Raw genomic sequence first — 21575 nt, 5'->3', positions numbered from 1 at the left:
AAAGAAAACAAAAGGTGGCTGTAAAAGGGTATGTGTTTTGGAAGGGGGGTGGGGGGTGCTTACAGAACAAAGAAAAGGGTGAAAAGAAAAACCAGTTTGAATATAGTGGCATACGATAAAGAGGAAAATAAAACAAGAATGAGAATGAGCAAAATGATAGGCTGAAACATCTGGATGAGTGGATGTGGAAGAATTACAAAATGAAAAATAATGGGAAATTAATTAAATAATGCAAGAACAGAGAAAATGTCAGATATGTTACCGATTCACAGATAAAATGACCATTCTAAACACAGAACCACAAACATTTGTCATACAGTTAAGTGCGTTATATGTATGCAGAGTGTGCAAACAATTGAACCTAAAACATAACAGTTTGAATACATGCTAAAGATAATTAGTTCCTGGTGTTTATAAACATTTGTAACTATTAGCTGTGTATATGTATGGACTTACAGAGAGAGGTTCTTCACTTTCCCGATCTTCAGGTTTGGGAACATCCAAGCGGTCGATGAAGCTCTGGAGCTCCTTCCTGAAAGCTTTCATCTGGGCATTAATGCGGTACAGAAGCTCATGCTCACGTATTCGGCTCCCTTCATCATCCTCATCCATCCGGCCAAACAACTCACCATTCGTCACATAGACCCGAGCTTCGGCGATAATGGTACTGGTATCAGCGATCAGTCTGTCGATGGTCCTGCTTAAACGCTCTGCCTCCATGCGAATATCAATCATCTGCTGACGGTCCTTGAGGCTTCTGGATAAAAAACGGCCCTCGGGGGAGTAGAGGGAGCGAGTGGGTGTGAGGCATCGTATGTTGCGGACTTCCTCAGAGTCACTCTCTCCTCCTATTGGACCTTCTCGCTTTCTGTGTGGCGGAAGGCGTGAAGAGTCGTCATCACTCTCCCTGCGACCTCCATCACTTTCAGCATCACTGTCCCGGGGGCTAGGACTGCCCAAAGTGGACACAATAAAATAAAGCACTTAGACCTCCATGTATTACAATGACAATATGCCTTGCAGCATAGAGGGTTCAAAGTTTAATAGACATCTGCATAAATTAAAGTTTAAACTTTATGGAAATGAGAAGTGGGGGTCGCTGTGTGGCAGCCCATCAAATGTTATATCACACAGCACAATGACATGCTTCTATGAGGATTATCAAGCTGTATGTGTGTGTGTGTGTGTGTGTATGTGCAGCTGAAAACTCGTGTTCACAACTGGTGCACCTTAAAAGTAGCTGAAATAATAATTTAGAAATGATTACACTTTTGGACACATTTTATGAAATCACATTAATATCACAACAATGCACTCATGTTAATATCTGATATGAAGGCAAACATTTACACAGATCAATCATAGCATTATCCTCACCTCTCTCAGCTCCACTGACTGGACAGGAGCACTTTGTAGTTCTCCAATTACAGACTGTAGTCCATCTTTTACTCTGCACACTTTGTTTGCATCCTTTCACCCTGTTCTTCAGCGGTCAGGACCCCCACAGAGCAGGTATGATTTGGGTGGTGGTTCGTTCTCAGCGCTGCAGTGACACTGATGTGGTGGTGTTGTGTTAGTGTTTGTTGCATTGGTTCACGTGGATCAAACACAGTACAGCACAGTACAGCTGGTTCACACACTGTCCACTCTGTTAGACACACCTTCCTCTTTGGTTCACCTTGTAGATGTAAAATCAGAGACAGTAGCAACTCTTCTTTTGCTGTAGTTTGTGTTGGTCGTGCTTTAATGTTTCATCAGGGGACACAGGGCGCTGCCAACAGGATTCTTTTGGCTGGATATTTCTGGTTGGTGCACTAATCTCAGTCCAGCAGTGACACTGAGGGGTTTAAAAAGTCAAGCAGCCCTGCTGTGTCTGATCCACTCGTATCAGTGCAACAGACAATAACACAACACCACCACATCAGTGTCACTGCAGCACTGAGAACGAACCACCACCCAAATCATACCTGTTCTGTGGTGGTCATGTGGGGGTCCTGATCATTGAAAAACAGGATGGTAGGAGACTAACAATTTGCACAGAGCTATAAACAAACTACGGTCTGTAATTGGAGAACTACTAAGTGCTACTGTATGGTAGATGGAGCTGAGAGAATGGAGAGCGAGTGTGTAATGATATGGGTGTTCGGTTTATAATCATTATCAAAATTGTAACATTCGTCACTGATAAGTCTTAATATAAACCTTGTGTTCCAGATGTTGCCAGTGATCAAAAGCCTAGGGGTCTATATATTAATGAATAATGTATACTGCAGTTTTACCGAGGACTGGGCCGGATGCCCAGATGTGAGGCCAGGTCGTAGCGCTGCATGTTGGAGAGCAGTACACGGTTCTCATACTGAAGCTGCATCACTTTCCCACTCAGCTCATTGATCTGTAGTCTGGCGGCTTTCAGCTCCTCCTGCAGAGCCTCTGCCTTGGCCCCATCCACCGCAGCTCCTCCGCTGTGCCGTGAACCCTCATGTGAGCCAGCCTTGTATTTGAGCTTGTTCAGCTCGCCAGTCACTCGTTTGTTCTGCTCTTCCATGTCAGCCAGATTGCGGCGCAGGAGCTCAGCTTCATCCTCCACCAGCTGCAGCTGCTGCCTTAGTTCTGACAGGGCCTCACCCTGCTCACGTGTCGAGGGGTCTGCAGAGCCCCCTGCCAGATCTTCCCCACGCATGTCATCCAGCTCTGCCTTCAGCCCACGGTTTTCTACTTCAAGCTCCACGATCTTCCGGCCTAGGATGTTGGCCTCCTCTTCTACCAACCTCAGACGCAGCTTCAGCTCTGACTCCCGTGTGGAAGGGGGGCCGCCAGCCTCACCCTTAGGCAGAGGACTGTCCACATCACCATAGAAAGAACGGTACTTCTGGAGCTCTTGTTCCAGACGGTCCTTCTCTTTGTCAATCTTGGCCATCTTCTTTCTCATTAGAACAGCTTCTTCTTTAATGAGAGACAACTGGCATTTCAGATCTTCATTGTCCTCCTGTAAATACATTTAACCCCTTTTTCAAACTCTGAATATGTATTAACATAACAAGCGAGTGTTCATCTGGATGAAATATTTTGTGAAATATTGTTGTACTGGGTGTAAGTATGTAATTCGACAGTATTTAACATGATACGACATAAATGTACAAAGGACTGTAAACTTTCTTAGTAGCATACCTGATCAATACAGAAAAATGCACAATGTGCTAGAGATTATTTACATCCTTGAATCATATCTTTAGATGAGATATCTTAATGTTTTTGACAGTCATTATTTGTTCTTTCATTTCTACCTCTGTTGGAGTCTGAGGAGTCCTCTTCTCTGATTTCTGTGGATCTTTGCCTCCTCTTCGTTTCAGAGAGGCCTGATGAAAATGGAATAAAGATATACTTTGTCTTGCAAACCACCAAAACATGACTTCATGGAACAATAAAAGACAAAAATACAAAACAGCTCATTCATCTCCCATAGATGATGTAAACTGCTGTTCTTTGCTTTATTCCCCTTGAGCACCTGTTTAATGATCTTTTTAACGGTGCCAGCCTGCGAATGCTCTCACCTCTTTAGCTCTCTCCAACTCATTCTGTAAAGCCTGCTTAGTCACCTCAACCTCAATCAGCTGCTGCCTCAACCTTTCATTCTCATCATCTGTTTTGGTCCTCTTGTCCTCCACGTTTTCCAGCTCATTGTGCAGCCTCACAGATACGTCTTTTGCAACCTGAAAAACAACAAAGTGGTTTGAAATTAAATGTCTTCATGGTTTGGACTGATTGGAGAGTACAGTACTGTGCAAAAGTTATAGGCACCTGAGATTATGAGATTTAAAAAGCTATTTATCGGAGCATTAAGTACTTATTTGCTAAAAACTTACAAACAAACAACAAATAACACCCAACATTAGAATAAAACCCTGTGAGGAGTTGGTGTGTTCTCCCTGTTTCTGCGTGGGTTTCCTCCAGGTGCTCCTGTTTCCTCCCACAGTCCAAAAACTCATGTTGGTAGGTGGATTGGAGACTTGTGTCCGTAGGTGTGAGTGTGTGAGTGAATATGTGTGTGTGTGTGTGTGTGTGTGTGTGTGTTGCCCTGTGAAGGACTGGCGCCCCCTCCAGGGTGTATTCCCGCCTTGCGCCCAATGATTCCAGGTAGGCTCTGGACCCACAGCGACACTGAACTGGATAAGCGCTTACAGATAATGAACATATGAATGATTAGAATAAAACCAAATAACATTATTTCAGTGAGTGTGATACTCTGTGTGTGAATGTGTTAGTTCAACTTTTTCCAAATCTCTCCTTGTGGCAGTCCCTATTATTTGAGGTTATCATCCAATACATAGATTTACTGGTATAATAAAAATGATTTTAAATAATGTGTTTTGTTGATTTAAATATATATATAAATATATATTATTTATTTATAATATTTATTATATTTCTAATTTGTTTTATCTTTTTTGTTTTGTTTAGTTTTGTATTGACTGTGATCATATATAATTTTATACAAGCACCACGCTTACGGAGAAGGCTTTAATTTAAATATATATCATTATCATATTGTAGCAGGAGATTATGTATAATTTAGACGTCTTATATAAATGTCCATTTCTCAGGGTCTGATATAAACATTCAATCAGTAGTTCATTCATTCATGTTCCCTAACCATTTAATAATGTTCAAGGTCATGGTGGGTCCAGAGCCTACCTGGAATCATTGGGCACAAGGTTTGAACACACCCTAGACAGGGCACCAGTGTATCACAGGGCACCACGCATTCACACACATGGACATTTTTGGATAGCCAATCCACCTACCACTATGTATTCTTGCACCGTGAGGGAACACCGGAGCATCCAGAGTAAACCTATGCAGATGTGGGAAGGACACACTAAACTCCTCATAGACAGTCACCTGAAGCAGGGTTTGAACCCACAACCCAGGGTCTCTGGAGTGACAGTGACACTATGTGTTACATCACTGTGCTGCCCAAAATGAAGCTGGAGACCGGGGTGGGCTCAAACATCCAACCTTTTGGTTAACAGCTATATGCGCTAACAGAATGCACCACAGAAACTCATCTCATAAAAACACCAATATATATAAATAAGAGCGACATGTTTAATCACATTATTAGTGCAAATCAACATAAATAATACACTATTATTGTTAAATTTATACTGAGAGCGTTGACGAGTATTAGATTGTTACACACGCAGTGTTAATTTAACAATAATAGTGTTGATTTAACACAGTTGAATTTGCTGTGCATACATACTAAGCTCTACTTTCCCTTTACCTAGGAGTAGACATGATGAAAAAAATGCCCAACCAGTTACATTAAACCAAATGCCGATAATAGGGAAAAAGAGATTTAATTTTTTCCAGTTTATTTCATCTGAATTAGTACAATTAAAATTATGCAAATAGGCTAAATAAAGATGATCTTATTTTTCACAGCTTATGTATTTTGAAGTATCAAACACAGCTTATGCATCCAACACACTTTTAAGACTCACTGCCCTATATTACTCAATAATACATGAATCCAAACGCCAGCTATGATTACAAAATCTAGGACCAGTTTCTAATTCAGGGTCCAATTCTGAAGAATATGAATCTGTCAGTTGTGACTGCACCTTTAAATCTTGCTCCAAACTCCGCAGCAGCTCTCCATCAATCTCTCCTGTTTCAGCATAGCGTAGACGCTTCCGCTCTGCCTTTCTCAGGCGGTACTGGAGGATCCTGCAGTTCTTATTGGCTCTCTCCAGTTCACGCCGCAAATCCTGCAGCTGGCAGGCATCCTCTTCGTAGAAAGTGTCTCTCATTTCATCCATCTCTGCTCGCATTTCCTCTATTTCATGCTAATGATTTAAACATGTTACAAAAATATCAACGGATGATGTCACTGGTGATAACTTAAATCAAATTAACTTCAAGGCATATGAATTACTGGTATAAGCCTTTATAAATAAAGGTTGATTTCAGGTGACAAGTTTTGTAGGTGAAACCTAGCCCTACTGACACTGGGTAATATTTGCAGACACCGCAAACTAATATGTAAAATCTTTAATCTGCCCTTACCTTGAGGTTATCATTTTCCTCTTCCAGCCTCTCAATTTCTATCTGTGATTCCAGATCCATCTTGGACACAGGCTCAGGAAGACTGTCTGCTGAAGGGTGAGACAGCTCCATGGTTTCTTTGGGTGGAGAGGTCTTATTCTGGGCTGCTCCTTCTTTCTTCAGGCTCTTGTTCATGTGGAACTGGATTAACTCAGTCTGCAGACATCCCTCCCTCCAGAAGCCTGGTCCACAACCTACAGGATGTTTGGCTGCTTGTTTGCTTGCCCCCACAGTCCCCTGGCCCTTGGCTTTGCTCTGGGATGTTTTGGAGGAGCTTGGCTGGTCAGACACTACTCGGTATGCGTCGCCCTTAAGGGGGGAGTCGTCTGTGCCCCCTGAATCCTCGGTGGAGCTGGTGCGCTCCTCAATCTTCTTGGTCTTCTCTGATCTTCTCAGTGTGGGGCTTTCAGAAGCAGTGCTCTTGGTGGTCTGTTTGTCTTTGGCAGTGTTGGCCGGGGAGCTGCTGCGACTGTTTCTGCCGCTCGGTTTGGAAGAGACAGCTTTGCCTTTGGAGGGTGTTTTGGGTGTAACTGTGTCTTTACCTCTTGCTGGAGAGGATGATCTCTGCTGCTGATGTTGCTGCTGCTGTTTCTCACTTGACCGCGCGCTCTCTGCAGCGCCCCCTGCGGCCGGATTCATCCTGTCGTTGTCTGCTAGTGCTCAGCCATCACAGCCATCGTCCAGTTCCCACTCCGCTTCACAAGAGCAGGCATGGCGTTAACAAATGTAATCTTTAATGTGAACAAACAAACCCTAATAAGTTTCCACATGCGCTAGATATCAACGTTACCGTGTGCCGTCGTCTTATAGCTCGCTAATGTAACCTAGCACAGGCCACTAGTGTTCGGATGAGTCGTTCATTAAAGAGCTGGTTAGATGAATCAGTTCTTTGAGGTGAACCGATTCGCACTTAAGGGGGGGACAACAGCACAAGCAGTTCGTCTGTTTCTTTATGTTTTAGAATGTTTCTCGTTTTGTTCTGTCAGTTTCTATGTCATTCAGTGACGTGTTTCAGTGTCTCTTGAGCTCTTATGATTTATGATCTTTTTGTTTGTGACTGGTTGGTACATTCGCCTGCAATTTGTCTGCTAATCTGGTAATATAGCTAATAGCTTCATATTTACACATAAAATCAATTGATATAAACGGATTAAATGAATATTTAAAGAACATATTTTACTCGAAACAAATGCTAGCATGACTAACCATTTTTAAAAAACTCTTAAAGCTAATGATAGAAACGCAGAGCTGGGATCCAAAAGAATCGACTCTTATCAGTGGGCAGAGTCGACTAATAGATTCAATGAAAATAGCCGGATGCCCATCTCTACACCGACACGTACAACAAGCTTGTGAGCTTCGTAAGATATTAAAATGACCCTGAACACTCATCTTTGTTCCTGCTTATATTTGTACATATAAAAATCTGTTAACTGTAATAAGCATTGATAAACGGCGGGGAACACACATACCCTGTTGTCATCCGTTTGACAGTGGTGAGCTGGTGCTCATTAAAGACGTCGCTTTAGACGTGGCCTCTCCCTAAAGACTGTAATAAACTGACATTGGCTACAAATTAAGATTACTAAAATAATTAACCGTTTCAATGCCTTGTGTCTCGACGGAAGAAGGCTGCATCTCTCTCTCTGTCCCAATGATAATAAAATGGACACAAACCCATTCACAGTGACCTGACACACACAGGCACGGTGGCTCTTTTCTATTTTTGTTCAGTAACAAGAGCAATATGTGCATTACGTTTTATTGTTTCTAATTAAAGGGTTACAGACGGTGGGCTATGAATAAGAGGACTAGTATTATTCCTATGCTATAGTCTATTGACTGACATCCTGGAATATACAGCCAGAGACACTAAGGGTAATTCCACTCGGAACTCAAATGTTATTTTTTTACTTTGTGACTATTTCTGGGCTATTTAGGCCTCTGTAAAGACAGCCGCATTGTTTGTACATTGTCCAAGGTGACCGCCTGAAATGAACCGATTCCAGATGCTCCTTTTTAACTAATTCTAACTCGTATTAGATAAACACATCTAGACACAAAAGACAGATATCAAATACATTAGAAACCTCCAAGATTTACAGGCAAGGCCTTACCTTCTCAGCATCCCATCCGGTCCCTAATACTGTTGAATGGAGAGAGAGAGAGGGGAGTCTCTGCTGCAACAGCACCACACCGAGGTACGGTCAGGCGATGACGTCATCGATAGGCGGAGTTACAGGCTCGGTCATAGCAGAGAAAAGAGGAGCCTGTCAGACATGCTAGTGATGTAGCTACTAAATTTAAACCCAGTACTAAGGAGATGAGGCAAACCTGCCAGATTGTATCAGATGAGATTTTTGTTCACCAAGAATGACTGTTGGTCTCCTTGGATTCAGAAAACCAGGTTTTCTTATGTCATAAACCTAAGGAGCCAATCCTGTCAACTTTTGGGGGAGAACATTCAAGCTGTTGGTGTATGGCAGAGGGGTGAATGGATATAGAACATATTTTGAATTTATTGATCTGTATGTTTTTGTATCTAGGCTTATTTTAAGGCCTTAAGGAATTTTGGTTGTGGAAACAACTCCAAAATATGTCATTTAGATGGACGCAGGGTTAAACAATGGTCAAAACTTTAATATCAGAGATAATATGATTAAGACTGATATTGAAAAATTACTCTTTTGACTGACCGGTCCTCTGGGGGGCCTCATTCAGGAAAAACGTCTTATAAAATCAAATTTACATTTGACAGAAATTTACACTGGACAGAGCATATAATGTAATTACATTGTAGAGGAAGGTGAATAAACTGTTATCTTTCCCAAAGACTCATTAGTGAGGATGCTGCTTGCTAAAGCAAGGAGCTGAGAGTTACAGACTGAACATAAATAATAAATAGCAGAACATGGCATACATTAAGCAGGAGAGATAAACAAATTAAAATCACTATGACATACAGCAACATTGAGGTCAAGACCGATAGCAACAGGGTTGTCCCTGTATATATGTGTATACATCATCGTAGTGCAGGACAAAGCATTTTATCTTCATTTATATATATATATATTCTTTCATTCATTCATTATCTGTAACCGCTTATACAGTTCAGGGTCGCGGTGGGTCCAGAGCCTACCTGGAATCATTGGGCACAAGGCGGGATGGAGGGGGCACCAGTCCTTCACAGGGCAACACACACACACACAAATATTCACTCACACAATCACACCTTTTTTTTTATGAGTCGCCAATCCACCTACCAACGTGTGTTTTTGGACTGTGGGAGGAAACCAGAGCACCCGGAGGAAACCCACGCAGACACAGGGAGAACACACCAACTCCTCACAGACAGTCACCCGGAGCGAGACTCGAACACACAACCTCCAGGTCCCTGGAGCTGTGTGACTGCGACACTACCTGCAGGGATATATATATCTCCATGATCCATGATCACATTTCCGTGATCAGACTCATAATGAAATGAGACTAATAAGAATGGTGCAAAATTAAATTAAATTTTTTTTATTGCCTTAACATCATTAAAATTCAAGAATGGTTTTCCAGCTCCTGTAAATTTGCCAAAAGTAAAGAAGCAGCTTTTCTGACAGTGAAAATAATGCAGATTGTTTTTACAATTTTGCTGCTAGGTCATATGTGGCTAATGCGTCTCCAGTGTCTCAGATTTGCCTAAGCATCTCTTGCTGTTCTCTGCTTTTCTTTTATCCACGGAGCTTCTGGCAGGTAGGAAGAAGATTTCTTTGCTATGGCACCCATGGAGAAACAAAGACAAGCTTTCTTCCATAGAATAGGCATCAGTCTGCTGCTCCTGCTGAGGTGAGCAGCCACACAACACAACAGAGGATTGCATTTCATTTTTTGTTGCCTTATAGATAATATTCAGTGAACTGACAGTAGGTATGAGATGGTGTCACAGTTTGACACAGAATGTGTTGGAAGGTTCAAAATGAACAGGCAAGAGACTGCATTTGTCTGGTATTTTATACTCATTAACTCTATCGTGCTATTGGTTAAAAGCAATTGGACACACAGTATAGTACAATAGGGTTGAGGTGATTAGTTCAAAAGGCTAATTACAGATGTAATGTTTCTTTTAAAAAAAAACTATCCTCTGCTGCCTGGCTCTGTCATTCCGCTGTGGAGCGCTGCCTAAGACAAACCACCAAACTCAGATAACTGGTCTTTTGCTAGTGAGTGTAGCTTCCATGCCTTTTCCAGTCCACTTTCAAAACCTTCCTGTGCAATCTACTGCTCTGCCAGTGTCTGTCAGTAGGCAGACTTTGCATTAAATTTCCTTGTTCTGACACCTTGCTGTTCGCCGCTCTTCACTTTTGAACTTGCTGAGGAAGAGGATCCCACTTCGTCTCAGCAGGGCCCTATTTCTGACACCATTGTAGCAAAGGTATCAAATGACATCTCTGCATGGCTCTGCTCACTTAACTTCTCTAAACACACAGAGGATCGTTGGGAACACCACAGTACCAAGTCAGTGAAAACAAATGACTACCTTTAGAGGGTTATCAGAGCAGATATATGAAGTAAGTCTAATGCCTTACTAATGAAGAGTAATGACCGTTTTAAATGGGATTCAAATGTTAATACGAACGATCTTGGGTCAGATAATCTAAGGGGAATGAAAGATGGATGTCAGTTTAAGAAGGATGACTTTTGTCCTCTCTCATTTTATGTGAACCCCCCTTTTGTCCTCTCTCAGATTAAGGCTACCTCATGAAAAATGAAAAGCAGTAAGTGAAATAAGAGGTGCAGTAAAGAGGCCCGCTGAATGATGGCTCCCATATGAGCAGACTGTGGAAGAAAGGGAGCCAGACGGCTGCATGGAGTGCAGCTGTGTACAGTTTCCATGGTAACCTTTGTCTGGGCTGCTTTGGAGGAGAAGGAGAGGCAGGAATCTGATTGGTCCTTGGAGACTGTCATAGGCTTTGAGGCATGGAAGGGAAAGGGGGTGGGGTATAGTGGGGAGCACTGGGGCGAGGTACAGCTGGTGTGTGTGTGGGGTTTACCTTCTGGCAGCTCCTGAGGGACGAAAGGAAAACGGGAGACACACTTGTATGCAATGCTGTGTAGCAGGAGGAATAGAATTAGCTGTATGTAGAGTGGACAGATAAGAGTAAAGATAATGTGGTGAGTGCATGATGGGAGCTGACATAGAGAAGTTTCTCAAAATTGGGCTGTATACTGAGAGCAGTGAAGGGCTGCAAATTGTTGCTGACCTGCAGGAGAAATTCTCTAGTCAGAATATAGTGGCCGAATAACCACAGAAAACTAAATGTCCCAAACAATAAAATAATAAACAAATATAACTTTGTATTTTCAATTATTTCAATATTTATTTTATTGAATAATAGAAGGGCGGCATGGTGATGCAGCAGGTAGTGTCGCAGTCACACAACTCCACGGGCCTGGAGGTTGTGGGTTCAATTCCCGCTCCGGGTGACTGTCTGTGAGGCGTTTGGTGTGTTCTCCCTGTGTCCGCGTGGGTTTCCTCCGGGTGCTCCGGTTTCCTCCCAGTCCAAAAACACACGTTGGTAGGTGGATTGGCGACTCAAAAGTGTCTGTAGGTGTGAGTGTGAGTGAATGTGTGTGTCTGCGTTGCCCTGTGAAGGACTGGCGCCCCCTCCAGGGTGTATTCCTGCCTTGCGCCCAATGATTCTCTGGGCTCTGGACCCACTGTGACCGTGAACTGGATAAGCGGTTACAGATAATGAATGAATGAATAATAGAATCTGCTATGTAGCAAGAAGCAGGAGTCTGTGACCTGAACTGAGCAATGTCCATTCATGATATCCATTTTTTATTTTTAAAAGCACAAATGTACAAAAATCACACAGCATATACAACATAAAAAACAAACAAGTATTCAAGAACACAAAACTCAAGCAATACATTTCTGGATAATTACTAAAAACAAAAACAAAAGATATGACAAGTAGCATTTTAAGACTGCATAAACGTACAGTGGAATATTTCTGATTAGAGCAGGCTTCAGAGAGTGTCTCTATAGATATGTCACACTCTTGTAACTTCACTTTGGATGCCTAATTACGATGACTACAGCAGCACGTATTTAACATATTTAAGATGAGCATTTCAGTTGAAGCTTTTCCTCTTAAGAATCTGATGGAAAGGCCATTTTACACAAGCTAAGTGATGAATTGTACAGCTGCTTAAGAAAATTCAAACTATGAAACTGACATCATAATGACTTTTACAATAAATAAATAAATAAATGGATAAACGGATAAATAATTCAAAAAGAACAGAGAAACATCACATGTGGTTGACCCCCTTTTTACTGTTAGACATAAAATACTACACAACTTCATGGAGTTATCTGCTTAAAACATTCAAATCCATAATACATTTGCTTCACTACACTTGATTCCCTATTTCTTCAGTATTTCTGTGAAATGCCGGTTACATATTACACCTGTAAACTCATAAGCTAATGGATGACAGATATCTCACTAATTATCAAGCCTTGTATGGGCTGAAACTTTTTTTAAACATAGAGTAAGTGCTTAACTGTGATCATATTAAATGCCACAATGCAATATACTGTATTCTCTGTTCACAATCTCATTTAATGAGTTGAATTAACATATTCTACTGAGTCTTTAGATATGATACAAAGCAAAATGTGCATAGGGGCATGTAAACGTGTTATACCAAGACTGGCCTGAGAACCTAAGGAATTCAACAGGACAAAGACATAAAAGGCAGACAGACAGGCAGATAATGTATGTATGAAATGATTACTAAAATAATATCATGCCTTGAGGGAGAGTTGATGCCCTCTTGATCTTGGGTTGGGAGTGTTCCACTGATCCATCCATGCTCTGCCCATAAATGTGGCCATTCAAAGCAGCTGTTAAGATTTACAGAACACAGCAAACGCAAAATTATAGCACACAAACTTTTAGAGTATTTGTTTTGTATGTGTATGAATGGTCATTGTATAATAAACATTAACCTGCAAACATTTGATGAGGTATAATAACACAGTGCAGCTTGATTTTGAACTGGAAACCTAGTGTTATGCAACAACTCTACAATTCAGAGTGAAAGCATTAGGCTGATATTCTGTAAAGCTTGTCCAACCTGGCATGAAAGACATCTGTGGGCAAAACATGGACTGGTCAGTTCCCCTTACAGAGATGTTTAAGCATACAAACAGCAGAAACACTTGTCTGTAAGGAGTGGAAACCAACATTTTGTTCATAACAAATATTTATAATTAGGTCCACCAGGCCTGGTGGGGAAAAACACCTCCTACACAGAGCTGTCAACTTTACAGCTTCCTCCAAACAGGCAGGGCCCCATTACAGGCATACCTCAGCAGATACTGGTTCTCTACCAATGTCCTTCCATTTCCATCACCTATTCAGTCTGTAGTCTTGGCAGCATGTGCATGGAAGCCTGCCTGTTTATGCCTTTCTTTCCCGCTCTCTCTGCTCTAGTCACGTTTTGCCCTGCCCTTTCTCTTCCTCCTTCCATTCTCTACCACAGCCGGCTTCTCCGCCATCTTCCCAGACACTCCATTACTGGCTGCCAGCATTCCATTAGGAGCCCCGTTAGACACTGCTTTGCTGGGTTTAGATGAGCCTTCGCGACGAGGCTGACGTCGGTATGTCTGATAGTAGAAGTTTCCAAAGAGCACAATGAAGGTGAGGGCATAGCCAATAAGACACCAGTGCATCCATTTAGGGAAGGGGCAATCAGTGTAGAGTGACAGAGCAGTGTGGCCTATTGTAACATGGAACTGGATCTGAGGAACAGAAAAAGAGTTTTAGTGTTTGCAAAGAGTTTCTCTGGAAGCAATTCTCTGTAAAGTGCAAAACATTAATTTCTTACTGTTAGCGGTGAAAACAAAAGCATATCAAAAGAAGTGTGATTGGATACTTTTTTTTTTTTTTAAAGTTACAATATATTGATTTAAAATTAAAGAATAATATTTCTTACTGAATTAATCCTATCTGCCTGACACTTTTCTGCTACTCTTCCATTAGGATTTGATGGAAGTCAGATTTTATTTGAAGATTACTGTATATAAAATACTGCGACCCTGAACTGGATAAGCAGTTACAGATAATGAATGAATGAATGTATATAAAATAATTTTCCATAACTGCCATTTGATTGTGTATTTACGTATTAATAGTATAGTAAAATGATTATGTTTAAAACATGTGGTTGGGGAGAATCGGGTGCATAAATCTTTATATAATTAAGTTCATATGTAGTTCAAGTGGTAAATAAGTTTTATACTACTGGCGCTCTTTTTGCAACACACTAACATTCTGGGCACATATTCTAGTTTTTTAATAATGGAAAAAAGGGGAAAAACATCTGCACTCAATAATGAACCTATTAAAAGCAGCACTGGTTCACAACTGCAATCTGAACAAACAGCAATAATTTAACAATTTCAAAATACCATTTGGATAATTGTCAGGTACTTCTTCCACCACAAGTATTTCTGGATCTTTGGCCCGCAAGCAGCCAGACCATAATAAAGATACATAAGTACATGGATTGCTGCATTCATATGAGCACCAAAGAAAGCTGCAAGAGAAAATAAAGAGATATTTGTCATACATACACCTACTCAAAACAGTATTCCTTCCAGTAGAACTCAATGAATTCATGAAGTTATCACACAATGTGAAGAAATAACTGCTGTGTTCAAATGATGTACTAAACTAAAAACCCACAAAACTGGAGATATGTTTTTCATTGGACAGTTACAACATGCAAAATTAGCAATATTTACATTTACAGCCTTTAGAAGATGCTCTTATCCTTGCCCCTGAAAAGTTTTGAAAATTCTAGATGCATATTTCAACTTAGCTCTTTATTCTCTGTTCAGTTGGCCTCTGTTTTTGTATTTTTTGGGCTTTTTTGGACCTGCTCTTTGATTCCTTACACCATCCCAAACATGGGATATTTTGCTATTTTTTTATAGATATTCAACATTCGCTGTGCATCATCTAGACAGTCTAAACCCTGAATTTACAACTTAATATCTGTTAGAAAATATCCATTTATCATCCATGTTTTACTAGAAACTAGTAGTTAACTAGTGCTGATGTGCAGGCATGTGTCATGCATGAAGCTGAAAATTATGAATTCCTCACGAATTCACACATAAATTGCAATGCATCTGTGGTAACACTTACACTGTCCTCCAGCAACCCACTTGATACCAATCCACCACAGGGTAAACATGGTACAGTGGTGGTAAACATGTAGAAATGTGACATGGTTGAACTTCTTCCGTAGGATGAAGAACACTGTGTCCAGGTACTCTACTCCTTTGGAAACAAAGTACCACCAGAGGGCAGCTGCCATCTGTTTAGAAAGAAGGTAACATGAAACAGTAAATATACTATTGCATAATCTCATAAGAGTATTACATAATATATTAATCTACTTAATTATCATTTTAGGTGGTTTCTGAGTTTACTGGCTCCCACCAGTGCATTCACTGCAGTTTACATGTCAGTGCCGCGTGATTAATTAGGTTTAATTAAATCTCTTTCAAGCCTAAGTCAGCGTGACATGTCTTGACCTGTCCTAGAAGATTTTAAATAGGACAGTGGAAAGTAAATATTGCACATCATTATGACCCTTGACTTATGCAAGCTGGGTAATCTTTGACTGTTGTGGCAGTGACATTTTGGACAGCCAGTTAACTAGTTTGTGTGTTTGTGGCATTAGAGATCACTGAAATTGGGTTTTCCTTATATTCCCACTCTTTGGCTTGATAGGACGAAAGGAACACATTGCCTGCTGTCTAAATTGTACTTAATTTATGTTAGCTGGACACAGCCATGAAGACAGGGCAAAACTGATGCTAATCACATCAGGGCCTCTCTACAGGCCAAGGCTGGGCAAGTGCTGGTGTAGCTGCTGGTTTTTGTTCCAACCAATCAGGAGGTCACATGAGCCGTTGTTTTAGTGGGACCAACTGATTAAAGGAGTGAATGGACTAAAAACCAGCAGCCACACTGGCCCTTTAAGGATATGATTGCCCACCCCTGCTCCAGGTATATACTCACCCTGACTTCGTTAGGGTCATCTGAGTAGTCCACTTGCTGACAGAGGTAACTGTAGTTTGCTGCCCGTGCTGCAAGGAAGAGCTGAAATAAAACAGGTAAAAATAGAGCCATCAGAAAGAGTGTCATCAGATTGAGGAAGGGAAAGATCAAAGAGAAAGCAAATTGCAACCTCAATGATAATCACAAGGAGGCCCTCAAGAGGGGGGGAAGGAAAAAAAAAAAGGGGGGGGCAATTTTTCCTAATGAAACTTAAAGCTTATAAAACAACATTTAGCCAAAAACCTAATCTGACTTTAATAAAAATGCATTATTCTGCAAACCACTGATAAGTAACAGCGATGGTTACAATACACACCATTAGGACAGGATATACATTTATATTTCAATTGCCAAAAAGACCATTTCTATTACGTTACCATATTAATCCATATTATCCAGAGAGAACGCACCTCTTTGAAGATGAAAACATTAAAAATGACCATGCTGAAGTTGTAGACGATAAGGGTCTTCCTGAGTTGAAAAGGTTCCCTGTTCCGCATGAACTTCGGCCCAAGCCAGAGGAAGAGTAGGTAGGAGGAGCTGATGGCCAGCGTGGGGAGAGGAGAGTCCATCAGTGGCCATTTCTCCACTCGTTTGTCTAGAATGAGGAGACAACAGGAATTCACTCAGTACCATTCTTATGAGCTGACAGATCTAAGCTTGTTTCCTAGAGTGTGAGGTTGTAGAGTTACTAGGGACTGGATGGGATTATTATACCCCACATTAACAGATTAATATTAGATCATTTTAGAAAAATATAAATTATTATGCATTTACATCATAGTGTCTCATTTTCTGAATATCTTGATGTCTAGAAGTAATCAGGCAGTGACAATTATTATCGTTTTGCCTCTATACTCAACAAAATGCTTCTAAAACTGAAAAAAATGTGACTGAGGCTTTAATTTGGATATTGTATCTATATTCAGGAGAATCATAAGAAAACTAGAATGGAAAATATGCAAAATGTAAATAAAAACAGAATGCAATGATGTGCATATTTAAATTAAAATAGTGAATAGTACAAAAACAAAATTTAAATGTTGAAAGCAAGAGGTTTTTTTTTTTTTTCCTTTTTTTAAAGTAATTTTTTTTGTTCTGTCCCAATCTTTTTTGGAATGTGTTGCTGGCATCCATTTAAAAATGGACATTTATTTTTCTAAAACCAATCAAATTTGTCAGTTTTATAATTTGAAATGTTGTCTTTGTACTATTTCAATTTAAATACAGGGTTTAAATTATATGTACATCATTGCATTCTTTCTTTATTTACATTTTGTAGAGCATCTATATATGTAGGGGGCACGCTGGAGCAGCAGGTAGTGTCACAGTCACACAGCTCCAGAAACCTAGTGGGTTCAAGTCCCCCTCCGGGTGACTGTCTGTGAGGAGTTTGGTGTGTTTTCCCAGTGTGGGTTTCCCACGGTCCAAAAAATAAATAAATAAATAAAAACGTTGGTAGGTGGATTGGCGACTCAAAAACGTCCATAGGCATGAATGAGAGTGTGTTGCCCTGTGAAGTACTGGCGCCCCCTTCAGGGTGTGTTCCTGTCTTGCGCACAGTGATTCCGGGTAGGCTCCGGACCCACCGTGACCCTGAACTGGACAAGCAGTTACAGACAATGAATGAATGAATAAAATATTTTATGGTTAGTTCTAGTTGCAAAACTATTGCAGTCCATGACTTTTTAAATACTGACAGATTTGTAGTCTGTGTTTCTGCCAGGATGTAACACTACCTAATTCATTTCCTATCTACTACATCAATCATACCTATTTGGAGGCTCTTTGGCTTCAGCACGTGGAACAGGGTTTTTTTTTTTTTAATCCTTCAGTTACAACCAATATTTCAGATGTATCATATACTGATTTGTTTTCAGCCTCATAACAGCCATCTTCACAGCCATTATCGCTTATCAGATCATCATGCAGTGCGGCAACAGAAGCTCACTCCAGATGCCATGTGTAGAATCATTTTTAGATATTCTGTAAGCTTGTGCATGAACAATTGATGCACATGCAAATCCTGTGTTTCAAGCACAGTGTGAAGTCATGTCAGTGATTAGTCTTTACGGAATAAATTGAAGTTAACATGGACAAATTGTGATTTTTGTATTGCATTATACACTGTCATGCATTCAAGCATCAAGAAGTAAGGACCTGTAAAAAGCTACTGACATGAAGCTGGAACGAGATATTCCCAGATAAACTATTCATGATGATTTTGTATTACTATGATTACTATTACCCAGTCAACATAAAAGAAGAGGTAAAAAAAATATTTGGAAATGAACTAAAATCTCTCTGGATTGAGAAGGATTTCTTACTTCTACCAGGCGTCCATACGGCACTCCTGAAAGTAAAACCCCTAGTTCAAGAAACAGAGGAAGCTGCAGTTACCTGCAATTGTAAGGCCCCATTTATAGAACTCAAAAGTGTCGTTGATGAGATGTGTTACAATATCCATCTTTGCAGTTCAGGTCCTAATTTTCCTTGAAGGGAATAAAAAGAAAAGAATGAGAATTCTGTTTCAAAGAACATATCAGTGCAAAAGCCAATGCAGTACATAATAATATACATCCTATAATGTTTTTTAAAGTAATGACATACAAACATTGCACCCATTTTTAAAGAACACATTGAATTAAATGGTTTCTCTCCAAGGACCCAGGTACAAAATCAATGTCCATAAAATATCCCTGGACATTAACTCGAGTAGGGGTGTTACCCTGAAGTCTGCCTCAGTCTGTCTCCTTTAATACTCAATAACTGATATATGGTGATATACTTGTGCACATTTGCTAGTGTCACATCACCCAGGCGCATGCTACAAACTGGTGGTGGCTGAGGCATAGCCCAAAAATTGTAAAGTGCTTTGGGTGCCTAGAAAAGTGTATCTAGCTCTACTCTACACTAACGAGTGTGTAATGCTTAATTCATTCAGTCAATTCCAAACCATACTGTGATGTCACTGAACCTTCAACACTTCACAGAGTGATACACAAAGGTAATCAGAGTTGTGATTCCATGTATTACAACAAAGACACTGTGTCGTCAAAATAACCTAATTAAAGTTCAATGACAACATTACAGACACATCCTAAATCTTATCCTATATTCTCTGTGAAGTTATGCCTAGAGCAGTTGTTTTTAAAAAGTCTTATCATGATCATTTTAAAGGATATTTATTTAACACTGAATCTCACTAACAAGTATAAATGGTGAACAGTAGTGAGTTGGGGTCTAGAGGAGGGGGCCTAAAGCACAAAAGCACTGGTCGCATGTGTCAGCACATACCCTCACGGCCGGAGCTGTAAAGATAATCAGGCAAGAGCTGAAGCCATTTTGTAATCCGCGTAAGCATAAGGTCCCGCCTAACCTTAATTTCTGCTTTAAGTGGGACTCCGGGTGAGTCTAAGAAGCCTGCAAAGGAAATAACGTTATATCCTACACTCGGACTAGAAATAGGCCTCCTTCTTTTCCTCCTCCCTGCATCCTAAACCAGAAAGCAACAGAACTGCAGAAGCGCAGTGGGCCAGGCCTAGTACCTCAGGCACCGGTCAGAAAAGAGCTAGGTTACAGAGCAGAAGGGACCGGGATGGCGTGTGACAGACTGTAAATGCCATGAACTGATAACCTTTGGGTTTAAATGTATCGTTAATCAGCTACTCCAGTTTAGTCCGCGTGGTGGATGCACCTGCGCATCGAGCACAAGAGTCCAGTATTCCGGATTATTCTCATTTCATCATCTATTATCAACAGATATTTGGCCATCTAACCACAGGCTCTCTGCAGCTCGTCACTGTCTAAATTTTACGCTTACCGTTCTGGGATTAAAATCCGTTTGTAAGGACATTCAGCGCAAGGTCACGGGACTCAGATATTCCGCTGGTTGCTGGAGAATCGAAACGCCCCAAATATAACAGGGTTCGCCTGTAAAATCCGGAGGATCGAAAAGAAGAAGGGCCCGAACGCAGCCTATAAACATGAGCAGAGCATCCTAATGGGTATCGACATGAGTGCGCTGCTGGCTGCGGTTCTCTCCTCTGAAAAAACTGGCAGTGCAGAACTGCGCATGTGCAGAGGTGCCAGCGCACGTTACTGATCTAAGATCAGTTGAACCAGGAAGCAGCGCCAAATGCACATTTAATGAGATGGACATGTGATACATACTTTGCTCGATATGTCCGAAATATGCGCATATTAATTTTATCCACAGATAAAATTCATTTTTAAATTAAAGTCAATACAAATTCACGAGACAAACCTTTTCTAGGCTTAACTTGCCCTCAAAAACTATTTATCTGTGTATCTCTACCGCAGTGCACTAGGCTATAGAAGGTCTTTAAAAAAATTCCCAGATTTAGAGTGGAGTTAATTATTGGTTGGTAAAATAACTAAATGAATTTTAACCATTAGGAATGAGTGATTCAAAGGGCGATGTGCTACTCAGTTGGTTTCATATTCGCATATTCATATATCTTTCTTCGATAGCTCTCCAACGAGGTTAATACTCATTGTTTTATTGTTTTATTATAGTTTTTTTAAATAGGTTTTATTATGGGATCAAAGACAAACAGCAGTTTTCTATGGGGCAGCCCATAGAAAACAATATGTTTTGTGGGTTTCAAAAGGCAAACATTTCTAATAAACTGAGCTGCTTGTCTTGAAAAAAAAAAACTTTACAAGTATTAACTAATTTGCGTGCACTGTTTGAGAGCTATTGAAGAAAGAAATATGAATATGCGAATATGAAACAAAGTCTATGACTCGTGCAGTGGTAATAAAACCCTGAGGTTTGATTAATCTACTATTTACACTTATGTTATTGCCACATGCTGACCTGATGAACTGGAGCACAAAACACAGTATAGTTTAAAATAATATATACATGTAAAATGCAAACAGACCTAACTTTGTGGGGATAAAATGTTTTAACACAGTAGTCCCAGAACAGACGAGGTGATGTGCAGGTTAACAAAGAGATCGGATGGATTGTCTAATCCCTCTCTGCTCGTGCAGATGGTAGGAGGCGTGAACTGTTTTTCCCCATCAGTGTAATCTCCATTCACTGCTCCATTCACCCCCACCCACACACACACACACACACACACACACACACCCACACACACACACACACACAGCCCTAGACCCAGTCGTCCACTTTCAAAGCACATTAAAGTGTCATTGATCAAACTCATGCAGGTCCTAATAATGTGCTAATGATTTAACATAGTCATTTGAAAATTTTTAACATTTTATGTTGATTGTTTAAGAGAAACACCTTTAAAGAAAACAAATATGGCATTTTTCGAATGCAGAAATCTA

The 21575-nt window shown here is 40.5% G+C and overlaps 2 protein-coding genes across 2 annotated transcripts; both read right to left on the bottom strand.

Annotated features, from left to right (window-relative positions):
* Nucleotides 1–32: 32 nt before the first annotated feature.
* On the bottom strand, nucleotides 33–8309 carry LOC136708667 (microtubule cross-linking factor 3). Its single transcript, XM_066683360.1, has 8 exons — nucleotides 8226–8309; nucleotides 6070–6803; nucleotides 5625–5849; nucleotides 3552–3710; nucleotides 3285–3356; nucleotides 2280–2986; nucleotides 457–952; nucleotides 33–170 (listed from the first exon to the last, which is right to left on the bottom strand). The coding sequence occupies exons 2-8, from the start codon at nucleotides 6745–6747 to the stop codon at nucleotides 60–62; spliced, it is 2448 nt and encodes an 815-aa protein (XP_066539457.1). The 5' UTR covers nucleotides 6748–6803; nucleotides 8226–8309; the 3' UTR covers nucleotides 33–59.
* Nucleotides 8310–11925: 3616 nt separating this feature from the next.
* elovl4a (ELOVL fatty acid elongase 4a) lies at nucleotides 11926–20312 on the bottom strand. Its single transcript, XM_066682619.1, has 7 exons — nucleotides 20071–20312; nucleotides 18648–18739; nucleotides 16658–16845; nucleotides 16209–16289; nucleotides 15327–15498; nucleotides 14585–14712; nucleotides 11926–13915 (listed from the first exon to the last, which is right to left on the bottom strand). Exons 2-7 carry the CDS (start codon nucleotides 18712–18714, stop codon nucleotides 13604–13606), a joined length of 948 nt encoding a protein of 315 aa, XP_066538716.1. The 5' UTR covers nucleotides 18715–18739; nucleotides 20071–20312; the 3' UTR covers nucleotides 11926–13603.
* Nucleotides 20313–21575: the final 1263 nt, after the last annotated feature.

This window comes from Hoplias malabaricus, chromosome 10 (assembly GCF_029633855.1).
Source record: "Hoplias malabaricus isolate fHopMal1 chromosome 10, fHopMal1.hap1, whole genome shotgun sequence".
NCBI classification, from domain to species: domain Eukaryota; kingdom Metazoa; phylum Chordata; class Actinopteri; order Characiformes; family Erythrinidae; genus Hoplias; species Hoplias malabaricus.
Note: the sequence above shows the minus strand (reverse complement) of the source record. Positions and strands in the feature narration are given on the sequence as shown.

Bases quoted from the DNA above. Each gene is read 5' to 3' on its own strand.
- LOC136708667 (XM_066683360.1), bottom strand. From the start codon at position 6,747: ATGAATCCGGCCGCAGGGGGCGCTGCAGAGAGCGCGCGGTCAAGTGAG. The intron at 5,850-6,069 runs GTAAGGGCAGAT...TTAAATCATTAG, and splicing joins AGGAAAATGATAACCTCAAG to CATGAAATAGAGGAAATGCG. The intron at 953-2,279 runs GTAAAACTGCAG...CACTTTGGGCAG, and splicing joins GGCATCCGGCCCAGTCCTCG to TCCTAGCCCCCGGGACAGTG.
- elovl4a (XM_066682619.1), bottom strand. From the start codon at position 18,714: ATGGATATTGTAACACATCTCATCAACGACACTTTTGAGTTCTATAAA. The intron at 14,713-15,326 runs GTAAGTGTTACC...TTTCTCTTGCAG, and splicing joins GTGGGTTGCTGGAGGACAGT to CTTTCTTTGGTGCTCATATG. The intron at 13,916-14,584 runs GTATTTTGAAAT...TCTGTTCCTCAG, and splicing joins ACCTGACAATTATCCAAATG to ATCCAGTTCCATGTTACAAT.